Source organism: Calonectris borealis, chromosome 5 (assembly GCF_964195595.1).
Source record: "Calonectris borealis chromosome 5, bCalBor7.hap1.2, whole genome shotgun sequence".
Lineage (NCBI taxonomy): Eukaryota > Metazoa > Chordata > Aves > Procellariiformes > Procellariidae > Calonectris > Calonectris borealis.
In genome coordinates, this window is record NC_134316.1 from 42,681,182 (window position 1) to 42,696,958 (window position 15,777).

At 39.3% G+C, this 15,777-nt stretch overlaps 1 protein-coding gene across 1 annotated transcript in view; it reads left to right on the forward strand.

The window, feature by feature from the left end:
* Positions 1-351: 351 nt before the first annotated feature.
* The window catches only part of SPTBN5 (spectrin beta, non-erythrocytic 5), a 104,863-nt gene continuing 89,437 nt past the window's right edge, over positions 352-15,777 (forward strand). The window contains exons 1-9 of the mRNA XM_075152090.1: positions 352-2,133; positions 4,641-4,808; positions 6,102-6,221; positions 7,033-7,190; positions 8,074-8,302; positions 11,078-11,709; positions 12,691-12,829; positions 14,275-14,507; positions 14,941-15,094. Coding sequence (XP_075008191.1) covers positions 2,023-2,133; positions 4,641-4,808; positions 6,102-6,221; positions 7,033-7,190; positions 8,074-8,302; positions 11,078-11,709; positions 12,691-12,829; positions 14,275-14,507; positions 14,941-15,094 — 1,944 coding nt within the window. The 5' untranslated portion in view covers positions 352-2,022. The remainder of the gene's footprint in view (positions 2,134-4,640; positions 4,809-6,101; positions 6,222-7,032; positions 7,191-8,073; positions 8,303-11,077; positions 11,710-12,690; positions 12,830-14,274; positions 14,508-14,940; positions 15,095-15,777) is intronic.

Genomic DNA, 15,777 nt, shown 5'->3' on the forward strand with positions numbered 1-15,777 from the left:
CTGTAATGTAGATTTGGCTCTTAGCACTGCCTTTGCATCCTGCAAATGCAGATAATCTATTACAGATCTGTCCTCAGGTAATCATCTACCAATGCAGGGAGCATTTCTAACTTAATTTAATAAAACAGGTGAGCTGTTGTGTGGGGCAGTGGCTCAACAAATAAGCTTCCTTTGCACCTATGTGAAATCAGTTCGATCATTGTTCAAGGTGGCTGCAATGCTTGGATAACAACCCTTTTAAAAAAAGGAGCCCGCAGACATTCTGAGAACCATTTGGCACATTCAGAAATGGCATTATGATATGGGTTAATTAACTGGGTTTATGACATAGGAGTGAGTTAATATCACCTTTGGCAGGGAAAGACAATTCTTTGCATATCTGCTCTCCAGATGGAGAAAGTAGGCAGTGCTGAACTAGCTCAAAAAATCGGAAAATATTGTAAGGATCTTCTTTACAGTTCCATTTGAAACTTTGCTAAATTATTCCTTTCATAAGGTTTTCATCTATGGTCATGATCCTCCCGTGTGTTGTTGCTGAACTGTCAGGCTTCGATGCTGTCCCTGTTTTGCAGAAGTCAAGCACTGGGGGTTAAGAAACATCTGCCAAAAAAAAAAAAAAAGAAAAGAAAATGCAGTAACAAATCATTGCTTCTGCACCTCCCACACCTTTTCATCTTTTAAAATGGCAAAATTCTTCATATTTATTAGAGTATAGAAAACTATCAGACAAGCAACTTCCCATTTGCAGTGGCTGCTGTTACTAGTTCCCTGTTGCTGTCTTCTCACACTAGGACAGATAATGTTTTTTTTCAGTATTTTGTGTTTTATGAATTAAAAGGGAACAGAGCCCAGAATAGCTCAGAACTGGGCCTTTGCAAAACAGACACACAATATTTGGGAAGCCGGTCACCCTGCTCCACACCTCCGCAGTTTGTCGGTTTGTTAATTTTTCATTCCCTTCTCTTTTAGCAGTGGGTTGACAGCAGCAGACACCTCTCTCCTCTCCCACTGTTACAACAGGTTTCTTGGTTTCACAGCTAGGCTGATATCCAGATAATACTTATAATTATGGCAGTAGTGCAAGCAGATGATGTTTGGTCACTAAAAATGTCTGTAGCTATGGATCTTACGTGTTTTTTTTTTTTTTAAATGATTCTCTTGCCTTCATAACAGCAAGGTCACTGTGTTACAGATTTACACCATAAGCCAAATGACTCCAAAAGAGTTGTTCAGTTGAGCTGACATCCAATTTATTGTGTCACAGACTCTAAAGGGAAGACTTCTCCTTTCTAATCTTCCTGAATGTTCAGCTTGGGTGCTGTGATGAATTACAAGCCTGATTTTTCGCTGATATGGATGAGGCAAACAAGTCTGTGACAGCTTGGGGAAGAGGAATAATGCTTCCCGACTCCCAGCCCAGGACCTTGTCCATGTGATTATGAACCTTGTGTCACCGTTCTTACAGATATGCACAAACTGAACTCATGAGAGGAAAGAACCAAGTTGATTCCACTTCCTTTCTAAGCAGCTATTTGATTTCAGTTGGAAATACTGTGGTCTGAAAGCCAACAGCAACAACTCAACCAGTCCTCAGAGAACACAACACACCTTCAAGCACTGCACTGGAAGTGATTTGCAGATCCCTCTTTCTGACAGGGTCTAAGATCAGTTCTCTGTCATGTGCTTCCAGCACACCTATGGAAATTATTGATGGCTTTCAGATCATGGTGCTCCTCATGGGATCCAGTGACTGGGGAGAGACTAAAAGAAAGAAAGTAAAGCTGCATAGATACATGTCACATTTTCATCTTGAAACTAGAGATGCGTTTTAAAAGGGAGAACTCAAGTAAGTTAAAAACAAAGTTGAGTGAAATTAAAGTGCAAAGTACAAGCAAAAGGACATTAAGGTATTATACTGGGTGTGGTATTGAATCTTGTACCCGTTGGGCTGGGTTTCCTACACACACTGGGCACTCTTTAGCACTGAGCACTTCACTGGAGTTTCTGATTTCTTAGGTGACCATGGGTACTGAGTATGAAAAAGATCATATCAAAAAGCTGCAGGAGCAGCGCATGTCCATGCAAAAGAAAACCTTCACCAACTGGATGAACAATGTCTTCTTCAGGAATAATGTAGGTAGCTCCTTCAATTTGGGGATTTTTTTCTGTTTTTTTTTTATTTATTTCTGTATTCTTTTTTTATGTTGTTTTTTTACATATTTTTCCAGAGTGTTGTCATTACAGATATATGCAAGCAAGGAAGGCTTGCACCAGAGTGCTCCAGCCTGTATCTTTTACCTTACATCTGTCTCCATTGTCCATGTTACCAGTCTTCCCTGAAATCAGGGTTCACTTTTGTAGACTTTATAACCCTGTCATGTTATGATGTCCACTGTATCTTGGTGATCATCTCAGAGGAAGATCTTTATTTGCTCTTCTTTTTCCTATAAGTAACATATCTGCAAATGTCTAGATTTCCCCAAACAATGCTCAATTCTTAATTGCCTGGCCAAAATTCAAGACTCTCTGCTTTACCTGATCAGTCCGGCTTGAGTTGCTGCTCAATGGCTCTGAAAAAGTTGCTTAAGTCTAGCAATTTCAGACATACTACTGTGCAAGTACAGACCAGTTTGTTTTCAGCAAGTCTCAGACTTCCAAAAAGCTTCAGAGCTAGCGTACAGTTGATTTGTGTGTGTAAGGTAACCCCAACATATTCTAAGCATCTCCAGACTTACTGCAGATAAACTCATTTCAGGCAGAAATGATGTAGCTGTACCACAGTAGGGAATTGCATCATCCAAAACCAATTCCCTTTTCTAGAGTTTGTAGTTGATATTGATGAAAATGGACCTTGGCGACACCAAGCAGGACAAGGCCTCTTGTCCATTCTAGCTCATCACTATTATATGATGTTTCAGTACTAGAGGTATTTTTTTCAGTGTAATGTTTTAAGTTGGTGATTGCTGCAAAGGCAGCCTCAGAGCACAACAAACTTTTAATTTTTTTTTTGTACCGTGAGAGAAGAACTGCAAAACACATTCTCATTTTGCCACCTGCAGAAGGTTAGGTTTTTCTCGTGCAGGAAATTACCTCTGTTTAGCTACAGATAAATATATATACTTTCTCATTTTAAAAACACCTTCAAGTTCAAAGATTAAAATGTCAGTCTTAACTTCCTGCACAGTACTTGTTCATGTATCATAAAAGCATTGGGGAAAAAGCCTGCGAGAGCTTTCCAAACCATATATGGTAAGAAATGGTGCAGAGACTGACAGCTTATCTAGGTCTTCTCAGCAATGTAGTCTCAGCTTTTCAACACACACTTTAAGGTGAGTGGATCACACTACAGGACACTGCAGTATTCTCAGTTGCACTATTGACTACTTCAAATCTAGCACTAAGGATGCTGTTGGATTAAATTTGTCAAGCAATTTTTGATTGGCATCTTTATGACAAGAATGATGCAAAAAACTGTTTAAACTATTGCTGGATGAGGCATAAAGCAGATATAGGAAGACTGTCTCTTTACAAATTTAAATGGAACTATTCTTCATTTATAGAAGTGTAATAATATACCATAAGCAGAATTTTAAGTTTATTTAATATGCAAAAAGAAATAAATTTGGCAACTAAACAGAGAGTTTTTCATGGAGATAATCAGTCAGAGAAAGTTGGAAATTCTTGTTCCACACAGAGTACAGACTTAAAGTCTCTCTGAGTTGCTTTTACACTTTCAGTGTTTTCTTCTTTCTCTGGAGAAAAGATCTGTTAAACTGATTAATAATTGGTCAGGAATGAAAAAGTGCATGTCTGTTACTTGTCCTTTTTTTACCCCTACATGTAACTATTCTCTGAATTTAAAAAGCTACTACTTAACTTCAGAGGTTTTTTTTTTCTGAAGACAAAAAGATTATTTACCATCATTTGAAAATCACAGTAAATTATTTTTGGGTGTGTGGTATGGTTTTAGTGTCAATTCTTGGTGGCTAGTGGCATAAGGCCAAGGAAATGCCCAAGGCAAGTTCTTGTTAGGTCAGAGTACACGCTATGTCATCTTGTATCACCCAAGCACTGGGTGACCTCACTACTGGCAGAAATGAAATACATTTTTGTAAAAGATCTTAATCTTCTGTTTAGTGTGAGACTGGCTAAAAATATGGAGACTTTGGGTGGTAGCACAGGTCTAAGCAGGATGTAACAGATTTTGTTGAGACTATGGAGTAAAAACTGAGTCATTGAATGGGATTAGCAGCCCAATTTTTAAATGAAATGCATTGCTGAGAATAAAAAGTTGCAAAGATTCATTTGAATTGAAATAAAACATGTCAGTACTTCCAAACTATTTGCTTTTGAAAATGCTGATTTTTTTTATATATTTTTCAAAATCTCCTGCTTTTTTCTTTATTTGCCAGTTGTGGTTTTTTTCTTTTTTTACTTCAGCCTACTTTCATAAATAATGTCAGTCCTCCTGTAAATCCATTTTTTGTGAATTAAGATTCATCACTTTTCGCATATGTGCACTGACATACAGAAGACTCAGTGAAACAGCAAGAATGTGTTGTTTGTTTAGTATTAGAAGCAGAGGGTTCTGCAGGTCAAAAGTTCAGCCAGAGTCTGTATTGTCTGACTGGTCTTCGCAGGTAAAGGTTGAGATAGAAGATATTTACACAGACTTGAAGGATGGCATCTGTCTCATGCAACTCCTGGAGCTGCTCTCTGGAGAAGCTTTGCCCAGACCGAACCGGGGAAAGATGAGAGTGCATTTTCTAGAGAACAACAGCAAAGCCATCACATTTCTGAAATCCAAGGTAAGTTAATATTGATATTAGAGGTCACAATAGCTTACGTATGTTACTAACTAATTATAGTATTATGTTCATTATGATTTCCCCCTCTAATACACAATAAGATGTTCTTTGAAGACAGGCCAGGGGTTTTATTAAAAGAAAAAAAGTAATCAGATTTGAATTTCTTTGTTATTTGAGCAACATGAATTATAAACAGCTAATGTTCCCGCAAAACAAGTCACACCTAAATGAAAACATACTGCATTTCTATATATTTCTAGATGTTATGTTCTGCCAGATGCTGGGGGAGAGCAAACACCATTAGGCAAAGGTGAAGCTACCTGGTATAAAAATGGAGATTTTTAGAGTTCTGATTCTAACAGTTTCAGCAAGTCATTGCAGTGGTTTTATTTATTCCAGTTGTGCATCCTTATTTCGGCTACAAGTTAGTGTGTAATTTATTTTCTTTTCCGAGCAAACAATTTATTTTGGACTTCTCTGGAAAATCATCACACAAAACTCTGTGCTATGAATTCCAAAGGAGCAGAGGGGTTTCATAGCAGTAGACGTGGGAAAGTATATAATGTCTGGATTTTTGCTAATGCCAAAACAAATGCAATACAGTGTGGGGCTCCAGCTGACAGGTGCCTGCTAAGGGTACACACCGCGTAAGGCCCAGTGGTACGTGCACATCCAGGCTCTGCCAGCGGGACCAGCCAACCGTCATTTGTCACATGCACTTGTCACGAGTCCAGCCTCCAGAGAGGGGATCATGCAGATAGCAGGAGCCGGGATAGCATGCTCAGACTTCTTGAAGAGCCTTGTTGGCATAAATTACAACCTTGTTTGCTGCTCAGGTAGCAGTGGAGAAGGCAGCCATGGCTTGTTTAGAAGGATGTTGGGACTGTTTAGTGAGTCCAAGAACTATATGCTGACTAGCTGGCTGGAGACCAGACAGAGGAGATGGTCTCTGAGTTTGCCCTGCCGTCACTCTTTTGGAGGAAAGGAACACTGAATTGTGTTTCTTTCCTTTCCTTAACCACCAGTTTTCAAAACCCTTATAGGAACTTTAAATCTTTGAGACCACTGTCCCTTTGCCAGGCTTTTGCTGAAACTCATCCTTGGTGCACGTGAGAGCTAGGCTGTGAACATGGGAGCTCACAGGTATATAGGCAGATGCAGATATCACGTAAAACCTGTTTCCTTAAGAAAACAGCCTGAACGCCCTCTTCAATAACAGCTTGTTACACAGATACCTCCTTCAGAGAGCTGGACATGAGTACTTTTTACACTGAACAGATATTGGTTTATTAGCAGGTACAAGTAAAAGTGATTGGTCCTGAGAATATCGTAGATGGTGATAGAACCTTAATCCTGGGACTTATCTGGATCATTATACTTCGATTTCAAATTTCATCTATCAAACTTGATAAGGTAAAACAGTGTCTTTGTCTTTTTGCCTGATTAGAGTATTTCAGAGACTTTGTAGAGTTTCAAGCCAGCAAGGCTTGATGATGTTTCCTGCCCATTTTGATGGTGCAGATCTTATAATATTACCCAGTTACTCAGCCAGCAATTTCTAAAAGCAATTTAATTCATTTTGTAGTTTCTCAAAGATACAGAAAACAGTAACTTGGAGTTAGATAGGATATTCATGTTCCTCACTCTCTTCCACAAACTTTTTACTGGCTTTTAACACCAGAAAGAATTTCTCTGACAACAGTTCTCTCTAGATTTGAACTGCACGCTTCTTTGCTCTTTCTCTGAAGAAAAGTATTCTTTTTTAAATTATTTAACATGTACTCTAAGTACATGAAAGATAAGATCCTATGAAGGTATTATGAAATCAAAGTTAATAACTTCTAACATTAGACCTGGGTACATTATATTTTGTTTCTGTGTTCTAGTTCACAGCTAAGGAAGCAAATAAACTGAGCTTTGCTTTCCACTTGATTTCTACAAACCTTGCAGAAGAGAAACATTTAAAAACTTTTTAACACCTGCATTTCACGTTATAATTTCTGAGTTCATTCAATTCACTTTTACTGTAATAGAAAATGTCTACTTTCATGTTAAATCATTCTACCTTCATGGCAGATACAGTCTGCAGGTCATGACTTTGAGAGGATTTGTGAATAGGACAGAAGTAATACAAAGTGATCTTTGAGAACATAAGCATAAACCCACTGATGCTACTTCCATATATTGTTCACACTGATTTTTCTTTTCCCTACTCTCTTCACAGGAAGAATTTGGAGGCAAAGCTGATGTTCTATTTGCCAATGAAGCTTTACTACTCTGGTGTCAGCATAAAACTGCCAGTTATTCCAATGTGAATGTGAAGGACTTCTCCAAAAGCTGGAGTGATGGGCTGGCCTTCAACGCACTCATACATGCTCACAGGTAATATCTGATGGATCAATTCAGGAGGAGTTGCTCATTGCTGTTTCTAGCTCTGGCACAAGTTGTTCCAGGATCTGAATTACAAGTATTTGTCAAGAAACTGTCCAATTCTCCCTTTGCACTTTCTCACTGAAGACTCTCCTTTCTTAAATGGATATTCTCTCTCTGAGGAAAGAAGGACCAAAAGCTCCTGCTTGGTAGTTCCTTTTGTTGGGCATTAATTCGAATTTCCAAGGGAATATCACACATTTGAACAATGCTGCCCATTACTTAGTCTTAGCCCCTCAGTCATGTTCCCATTGCTCTTTTTTAAAATTTATTATTTTAGAGACTGGTTTTATTGTCTGAACTTTGTGAGCATGTATACCTTCTGGTTCAATTGTAACAGAGTAAGCAACCTCTCAGTCTCGTTCTTTCTCCCTTCTCTGGCCCTTTGAAAAAGTGTGAAGAAAACAGCCCAAGGCAGGAGAGAGAAACCACCTGGGAGAACCTCGAACATTTATTCTCCCATTAACAGTTCTGCTGCATCTTCTGGCAGGATACCACGGTGGGGTCCTGTAACTTCCCCAGCTGGGAGTCACCTCCCTTTTCAGAATTGCCTTTCTAGTGGACTTTGGTTTTCATCCATCAGTGAAGAGAAGAAATAAGTGAAGGGCAGAGATTTGCTGGGAGTGATACTTTAATTTCATAAGGGACAATTTTCTTCCTGTTATGTAGGCAAGGGGCGATGCTCTTGAATGAAGCTCAGGGTCAGACAGAGTAATTTCAGCATTATTGTCACATTCCTTAGTCTAATAAACAGTTTATGGTTTATAATCTGAAAGAACTTATGACAAACATAAATCTTTCTTCCCCTCCACGCCCTGTTCTTCTCCTTGTGCAGGCCTGACCTTATCCACTATAGCTCACTGCGGCAGGACCAGCCTATCAAAAACCTGAACAATGCCTTCAATGTTGCTGAGAAAGAACTAGGAATCAGCAAACTGCTTGATGCTGAGGATGTGGCAGTACCTTACCCAGATGAGAGATCCATCATGACTTATGTGTCACTCTATTACCTCTACTTCTCCAGACTGAAACAAGGACAGACAGTACAAAAGCAACTTACCAAAGTAAGTGCATTGCTATCTTCAGAAGTTAAAAGTTAAATACGTAACGCTAAATTTATGTTGGAAATGTTTTGGGGTTTTTGGTGCAAGCTCAACTTCAGGATCATTTGAACTGAATCAAATGGCACAGCCATTTGAAAGATCTTTTATCACCACTTGAATCTTGAGAAGTGTCTGTAGACTCTCTAAAGGGGATTGCATTTACCTCACTGAAAATGAATCCCTTTTTGACCTCACAGTTTCTGTTTGAGAACTGATGTGGCCCCAAGGCAGCTTGAGGCGTACAGATCTCATTAATCTTGGGAGGATTACTGCTAGGCAAAAGCAGACCTAGTCAACGATTTTCTGATTTAATAGGAAAGATGATACTTTATTCTATGAAACTACTCTGGATTTTTATTTCCTGTGAAAATCCTCATCCTTTCTAACTCCTTAGTCAGGCACAAAATGCACACAAAAAAAAAAAAAAAAAAAAAAGACATGAAAAATGAGGGAGTGCAAAAGAAGGAGAAACACTCCTAGGGAAAAAAAAAACAAAAGCTAAAAAAATTTTTTTTTCAGTTTCCACATACATTTTGTCTCACATATGATCATGAGTTATATTAAAAACTACTTGCATCCTGTTCATGGAAAACTGAAGGAATTTTCTGGTTGTTCCACTGAAAACCACTTTCCTTAGAGAGAAGAATTTCTTTTCTACCTTCAGAATAACCTATTCTGGTTTTGTCAAAAATACAAAACAAATAGCCCACAGAAAACCTACGCACCCAGGATGGGTCCTACATGAACATCTGGACCCTGAGAACTGCCTGTGCGGTTGAGAAGGGGGATATATTGCTTAATGGGAGGCACAAAAATCCAAACTAAGACTTCCCTGGTGGTGACAAGGTGAACAGCTTGTGCAAAGCAGGGTTTGCTCAGCTATCAAAGTGGTCTGGGACAAGAACAAGATGATCCCAAAACATGTATCAGTAACAGTGATGTTCTTTGAAGAGAAGCGTTAGATGAGAGCAGGACTTGGAATTCGGTCAAACAAAGATTGGACATCAGTGAGGAGAGTGGGCAGTAGGATTTGACTGACCTACACAGGAGTCTCTGGATTTTGGCCAGGAGACATTATTTTTCTTCTGATAAACCTAAAATACTCCTTGAGTCACGAAGAATGTATTAGAGGAACTATAAGGATCAAATAGGCCTAACGTTTTTATTATGAGAAAACACAGAAAAGTATTTCTTACTCTGTCCTTTCTCAGTTCTTCTTGTGCTCCACTGTTTTTTCCATTCTGTATAGGTACATTTATTCTTTCTTTTCTCTCTCTTTCCACTTACCTGCTTCTTTTTCTCTCTTTGCCTCCTTCCTTATTTTTAGCCTGTCTCTAATTGCATTCCTGTCTTCCTGTATTTCTGACACACACAAACATTCAGAAGGAGAACGAAACAGATGATAATCTCTTCATGTCCTTAGTCCCCTCAAATAGGCAGCTCTGAATATACTAATAGGATTGGGGAAGGAAGCCTGAATGTGTCAAGGAAGCCTTTGAGTTCAGACTAAGTGTGTGACCAGGATGGCAGAGAGAATCAGCCCTGGGAGGTAAATCTCCTTGCCGCCTCCCATGTGAGGTGACCATGCATTTGCTAGGATCTTTCAGCGAGAACTGGGTACGATGGCAGAAAATACAGAAGGGAGCCCTGATGTCACGGGCTGCTTTTCCTGCACTAAAGGTTGGTGCTGTTTTACTCTTCTTCCAACACTGTGACACTTATTCGTTGCCAAGTGTGCTTTCTGGTAGGTAAAAGCAGATTAACACTTGCAGGGACTGGGTCTTTGCTCAGTGCCATCTCCCTTACTAATCTGCCTGTTTGGAGCAGGCGGGCTCAGGGGAACGATAGAGGCAGACAACATTGTTCAGCATTAAACCTGGCATCTGCAGGAGGGCTACTAAGTTAAGGTGAGGAAAAAATATAATAAAAAGTAAAAAGACAAAGATGGAAAAAAATGTAAAGTGCAAAGAAAGGATGATTTTATCCTAAGACTTTTTATTTCATTATGGATTTCATTCTAAATATTTGCTCCAGTGTTTACCTGAACTTGAAATAAAGGCAGGTCAGACCACAAATGAAACGGATAAATGTCCTGGACTGGAAAATTAGTATTGAATCAGATACCCCCTTACCAAACCCCTCTTTGGCTACAAGGCATTCTCTAATAATTTATATAAAGAAAAACAGCTCCAACAGAAGAGATTGAGAAGGGATTGTTTGACGACATCTGCTGTGGGCACGTGAGAGAACCGGGATCTTGTCAGATGGTCTCCTACAGCTTAAGGCAGTGTATCTAATAATTGCATATTAGATGGGTTAGAATTGTTTGGGGTTTAGGAATTTTTGTGAAACAAAATATCTGAACCTTCAGTTTGCGATTCTTGCTTTCTAGTCAGCCCACATAGGAACTGCTGACATTCTCTACATGCATGGTGTTTATTCCACAATTAACCTTTTCTTAAATAAAAACTGAAATGAGACATTAAATAATATTTATTTGTCTGTGCTTTATGGAAGGTTATTCTAGGATTTCACCTGGCCTCAGATGTGATAGCTATCACCACATTGGTGTAAAAATGTGATGACTGTGGCAACCCTCTTGTTAAATGCTATTTTCCTGACACATATTTAACTATTTGAATCCTAAGCGTGGTTTATGAAGGTGTTGTTTTCTGTTCACCCACCTTGCTTCATTCTGCTTCTTATGTGGCTTGTAACTTCATATTCCCATCACAGATCATGTTCTTCCTGAAGGAGATAGATGACTTGAAGCTTCTATATGAGCAGATGGTCTCTGACCTCCTGAAATGGATTAAACAGAAGGTGACAGAACTGGATGACCGTCATTTCCCCAACTCTCTTCAGGAAATGTGGCTGCTCATGGCCAACTTCAAGACCTTCCGCACTGTGGAGAAACCCCCTAAATATCAAGAGAAGGGTATGATTGAAGCTCATCTCTTTAACATCAGGACCAAGCAGAGAGCCAACAACCAACGGCCATACTTGCCCCCAGAGGGTAGGATGCTGCAGGATGTGGAAAAGCACTGGATTATCCTGGAAAAGGCAGAGCACAACCGGGGAAAAGCACTGCAGAAGGAGATGCTGAGGCTAGAAAGGCTGGAACAGCTAGCCCAGAGGTTCCTGAAGAAGGCAGCCCTGCGTGAGTCCTACTTGGAAGACATGAGGAACGTGATTGGGAAGCAGGACTTCTGGCCAGAAAGTGCAGACAGGATGGAGGCTGCCAGTAAGAAATTGGAAGCCATTGTGGCAGATGTACTGCCCAGGAGGGAACGCTTCACAGCTTTGGACAAAATGGCCACAGTCATCAGCCAGGAGAACTATCACGGCAAAGATCAAATCATGAAGAAGTGAGTGACGGTCGTGAGACTGTGTAGTGGTGGAGGTTGAAATTCTGTGGTGTGGTGGAAGAAAATGAATTGTACCTATGAATCGTAGCTCTTCTCTTCATGAGTAGAACTGGTAGGAATTTCTTCTACCTGTGAACAGTTTCAGCAGATACGACAAATGCTTCATCGTCTTCAAGATTTTAATTTTTTTCTTGAATGATCAAACCCTCAGACTGATTTCTGGTCAAAATTAGTTTTAAGATATTTTCATTATATATGAAAATACTTGTTCTGCCAAAAATTCTATCTTTCATCAAAAATGCTTAGAGGGATACAATTTTTTTCAAAATAAACACATGTCTTTTTCAGTGTGTAGTTTGGGGAGATACAGATTAGTTAAGGCACAAAGTCTTCTCAGATGGACTCCAGTTTGGAGCAAATCTTGAGAAATTATGAGTTCTCTGATTATCAATATAGCCTGATTTGGGAATGGCTAAGAATGCCATGCAAATAACTTCTCTTGTGGTATTTCAATGCTTTTCTAAGTTCAGACAAAATCAGAAACCTGTGGGAAAACTAAGAAAAATAGTTATAAATGAGTAAACCAAACTCTTTATGAGATCAGATGTGACTCACGATATGGTTTAGATTAATTTTTTACTTTAAGCAGCCATTTAAAGACCACTTCTTTTTTCCAAGCCTTTCCGTTGTATCAGATGAAAGCAATGTGGGATGTCAGGTATGAGGATCCATAAAAAACAATGTCTAAATTAAAAAAGTCAATGACAGTTGATGTGCTAGTCAAAATTCCTCCCCATGATCATGCTAATTAGATAACAACATTGCTTTGACCTGTTTTGTGATCATGGCCTGTCCTCTTGCACTAGTGGCAAGAGTTGTGTGTGTTCATTTAGCTCCTCTAAAGCTGCAAGCACTGAGAATCTTCCAGTGCTGCCCAAAGTCTCTGGTCTAAATTTGTCATTTCTCTCCCTTTCTTTGTAGGCAAAACAGCATTTCAAAGCAATGGCAGGATCTTCTGGATCAGCTGCAGAGACGACAACACTCCCTGGGTAAAATGCAGGAAATTCTGGGCCTCCTGAGGGACATTGATGCCATTACGGAGGAGCTGAAAGAGCTGCAGGTAGTGAGCCCTCTTGACCGTTACACAGCTTGCACTGCTACCAGTGTGTGTCCCTAAAAAAGCCCCCATGTTCCAGGGACTGCCTGGTGCCAACAGAAGATAAGTCTATCAGCTATAGAAAAAATAGACCATTTTTACTTAGATGCCTAACTGTGCATTTCAGTTCGTCATTGCAAGTAAATACATGAGAAAAAACAGGCTTTGCTACAGGGCCGTCCTTAATCAGAAAGCCAGATATAATATTACAGGGAGTGCACTACAGGTTCAAGTTATGTAGTAAAATAAAGATGGGAAATAATCTCACCTAAATTTAGAAGTGTAAAAGCAAAAGTGGAATAAAACAGCTTCCTGTTCCCATTCCACGTAATTCTTCTGAATTACCTTCTGGAAGTACCTCCTGTGATTATACAGGTAGGGATTAGCTCAGGCATATGTCTGGCTTTCAGGTATCTAAACTTGTGAGAAAGAAATTTCCATTGTAAATGCACAGTGATTGCTTTTAGCAAGAATTTCTAAGTATTACCAGAGTGTCAGAGCCCAAAGTCTTCTCTTTAGCATAGGAAATAGCTGGTTTCATATTGATTTTGTAATGGCAGGAAGTATATATACGTCCTTTGGTCTTGCCTTGTCTTATTTAAAGACAGAAAAATCCTTACGACTACAGGTTGCCTTGTACCTAAGTTGAAAGAGTCAACAGGCTATATGAAGTTGTGAATTTCAAATTAAAGATAAGAGCTATCCGTAAGTTATGAATCTTTCTGTCCTACTGTTAGTAAGCAAAGAACACCTAATGGTAATAATGGTGTTGGAACCATGATAGCCTGAGCATATGGGAGAAGATTGGTAAGGAAAGATAACATCCTACAATAGGATTGATAATCATATCCATTGATATAATTAGAAAGAGGACAGACTTTTCAGCACTTGATACCTTCATCAGCCACCAGTTAAATACTATGAAGTACTTATTTTCATTATTTAGATAGCAAAGGCAAGTAAGTTCCTCAAACAAAAAAACATTGCAGTCAAAACATACCATAAAATGGGATACTGTAGAATTCTCCAAATACAGACTGTGAATCAATCTGCCTACAGATAGGTGTATAGCAAAGGGCTGTTCCTTGCACCCAGAATTTCTGAGACCTTGAGTGCTTAATAAATAGAAATAACTTAGGTGTGAAAACAGATGCTTATTTGAAGAGACCGTTACTTGCACTGCAGTAGATAGAAACTCTGGATTGTTGCCATTAGCTTGTGAAATTGAAAGAATAAGTATGAAAGTGTGATTCCTCTGATTAGGCAGCTTTTCAACTTTACCTAGCTGACATCATTCTTTTACATTTAGAAGCTATAAGAGTCAACAGGAACCTTTCAACTGATTTCTTTGTACCGAGCCCCTGGATGCACTCTCTGCCATTGCCTTTTGTTTCTCACTTTGTTTGCAGGTGCTAGTGAATTCCCAGGACTGTGGGAAGCAGCTCCTGGAAGTAGTAGACTTGCTGCAGAAGCACAACTTGGTTGACTCACAGATCTCTTCCTATGATGATAGACTGACACACATCACCCAGAGGACAGCAGAAATCAGCAAGGACAGCACAGATAAACCAGAAATGCTTTATGCGAAAGTTCAGATGCTTCGTCAGCTGTATCAGAACCTTATAGCTATGAGCAAGTCACGGTAGGGCTGTGATTATGGGTCCGTTCTTCCTGATTAGGATAGCAATCACTCCCTTAATCAGAAGACATAGCTTCCCAGCATTTGGAATTTTTCATTTCTCCATTTCACATAAGCAACTTGAGTGCCTTGATTGCAGTTGACTGAAAGAGATTACTTGCTTTCATAGATGAAGAATAGCTTCAATCTTTGCATTTATTATGACTTGCTTTATGTAAAGTCCGAATAGCATGTGATTATCTCCTCATCTCCTAGAGGAAGAGGGAAATATAGCTTTGTTTCCTTTGTCTTCTTCCCTGAATAAATTAATCTATAACAAAGAGGAGGTAAAGGCATTCAAATTTTGGATTTTCTGAATTCTTCTTCGATTATGCTACCATTGTCTCCGTGGGATCCTAATTCTGACTGAGACATACTGTTTGTTTCTTTGTTTCAGAAAATCTCAGCTAGAGGATGCTTTGAAGCTTTTTGAATTCTTCCGTGACTGCAAAGAGGAAGAATCGTGGATCTCTGAGAAATGGAAGCTAGCAAGAACAACAACATTAGGGAAAGATGTCAGCCAGATTACAGCCTCTATTCAGAAGCATAAGGTATCTTACTTTGCTAGTGATGCCTTGTCTTTGTATTATAGCAAGACTTTAGAACATCTATGTCCTTCAGTTCAGTCAGTGCAGCACTTATAAGAAAGCTGTCAAACCACTTGTTAAGTGTCATGACCAGTGTTTGGAATTTTTAAAAAATCTATAGGGTAGGGATTTTTCTCCAATAGGGGAAGGAAAGGGTAGAGAAGGAATATACTTCTTACTGGACTAGAAGTGTGGCTTCCAGAGAAAACACTGGGCTCCTTATTAGCTCACTTTGGATAGGAGGGAAAAAAGGTTGCTAGTTTTTGTTTTTCCCACCCACCTTTCCTGGCCAAGAGAGATGAGGGGAAAGAAAGAGATGGTGAAAAGAAGACAGATATCAGTAGACAGGATGGATAACATTGTGTGAGCTTACGAATCTGTTACCACTTTCCCTAAGAGCTTGCTGTGTGCTAATGTCAAAAGTTTAGCTATATGAGCTACTACCTTCTTACAGCAAAGAATTACTGTGAACAAGTGAAGAGACCTGTGGACTTGAGAACTTGCATGGCAGAACTGAAACAGGAACCTCTTCTGTAATTTTAATATACATTTGTGTGCATTAATATACATTTGTTTGTGTATGTGTTGCTTCTGGAAGACATAAGACAGCTGAATTGGTTGACGACAAACAAGTATCTCCTTCAAAG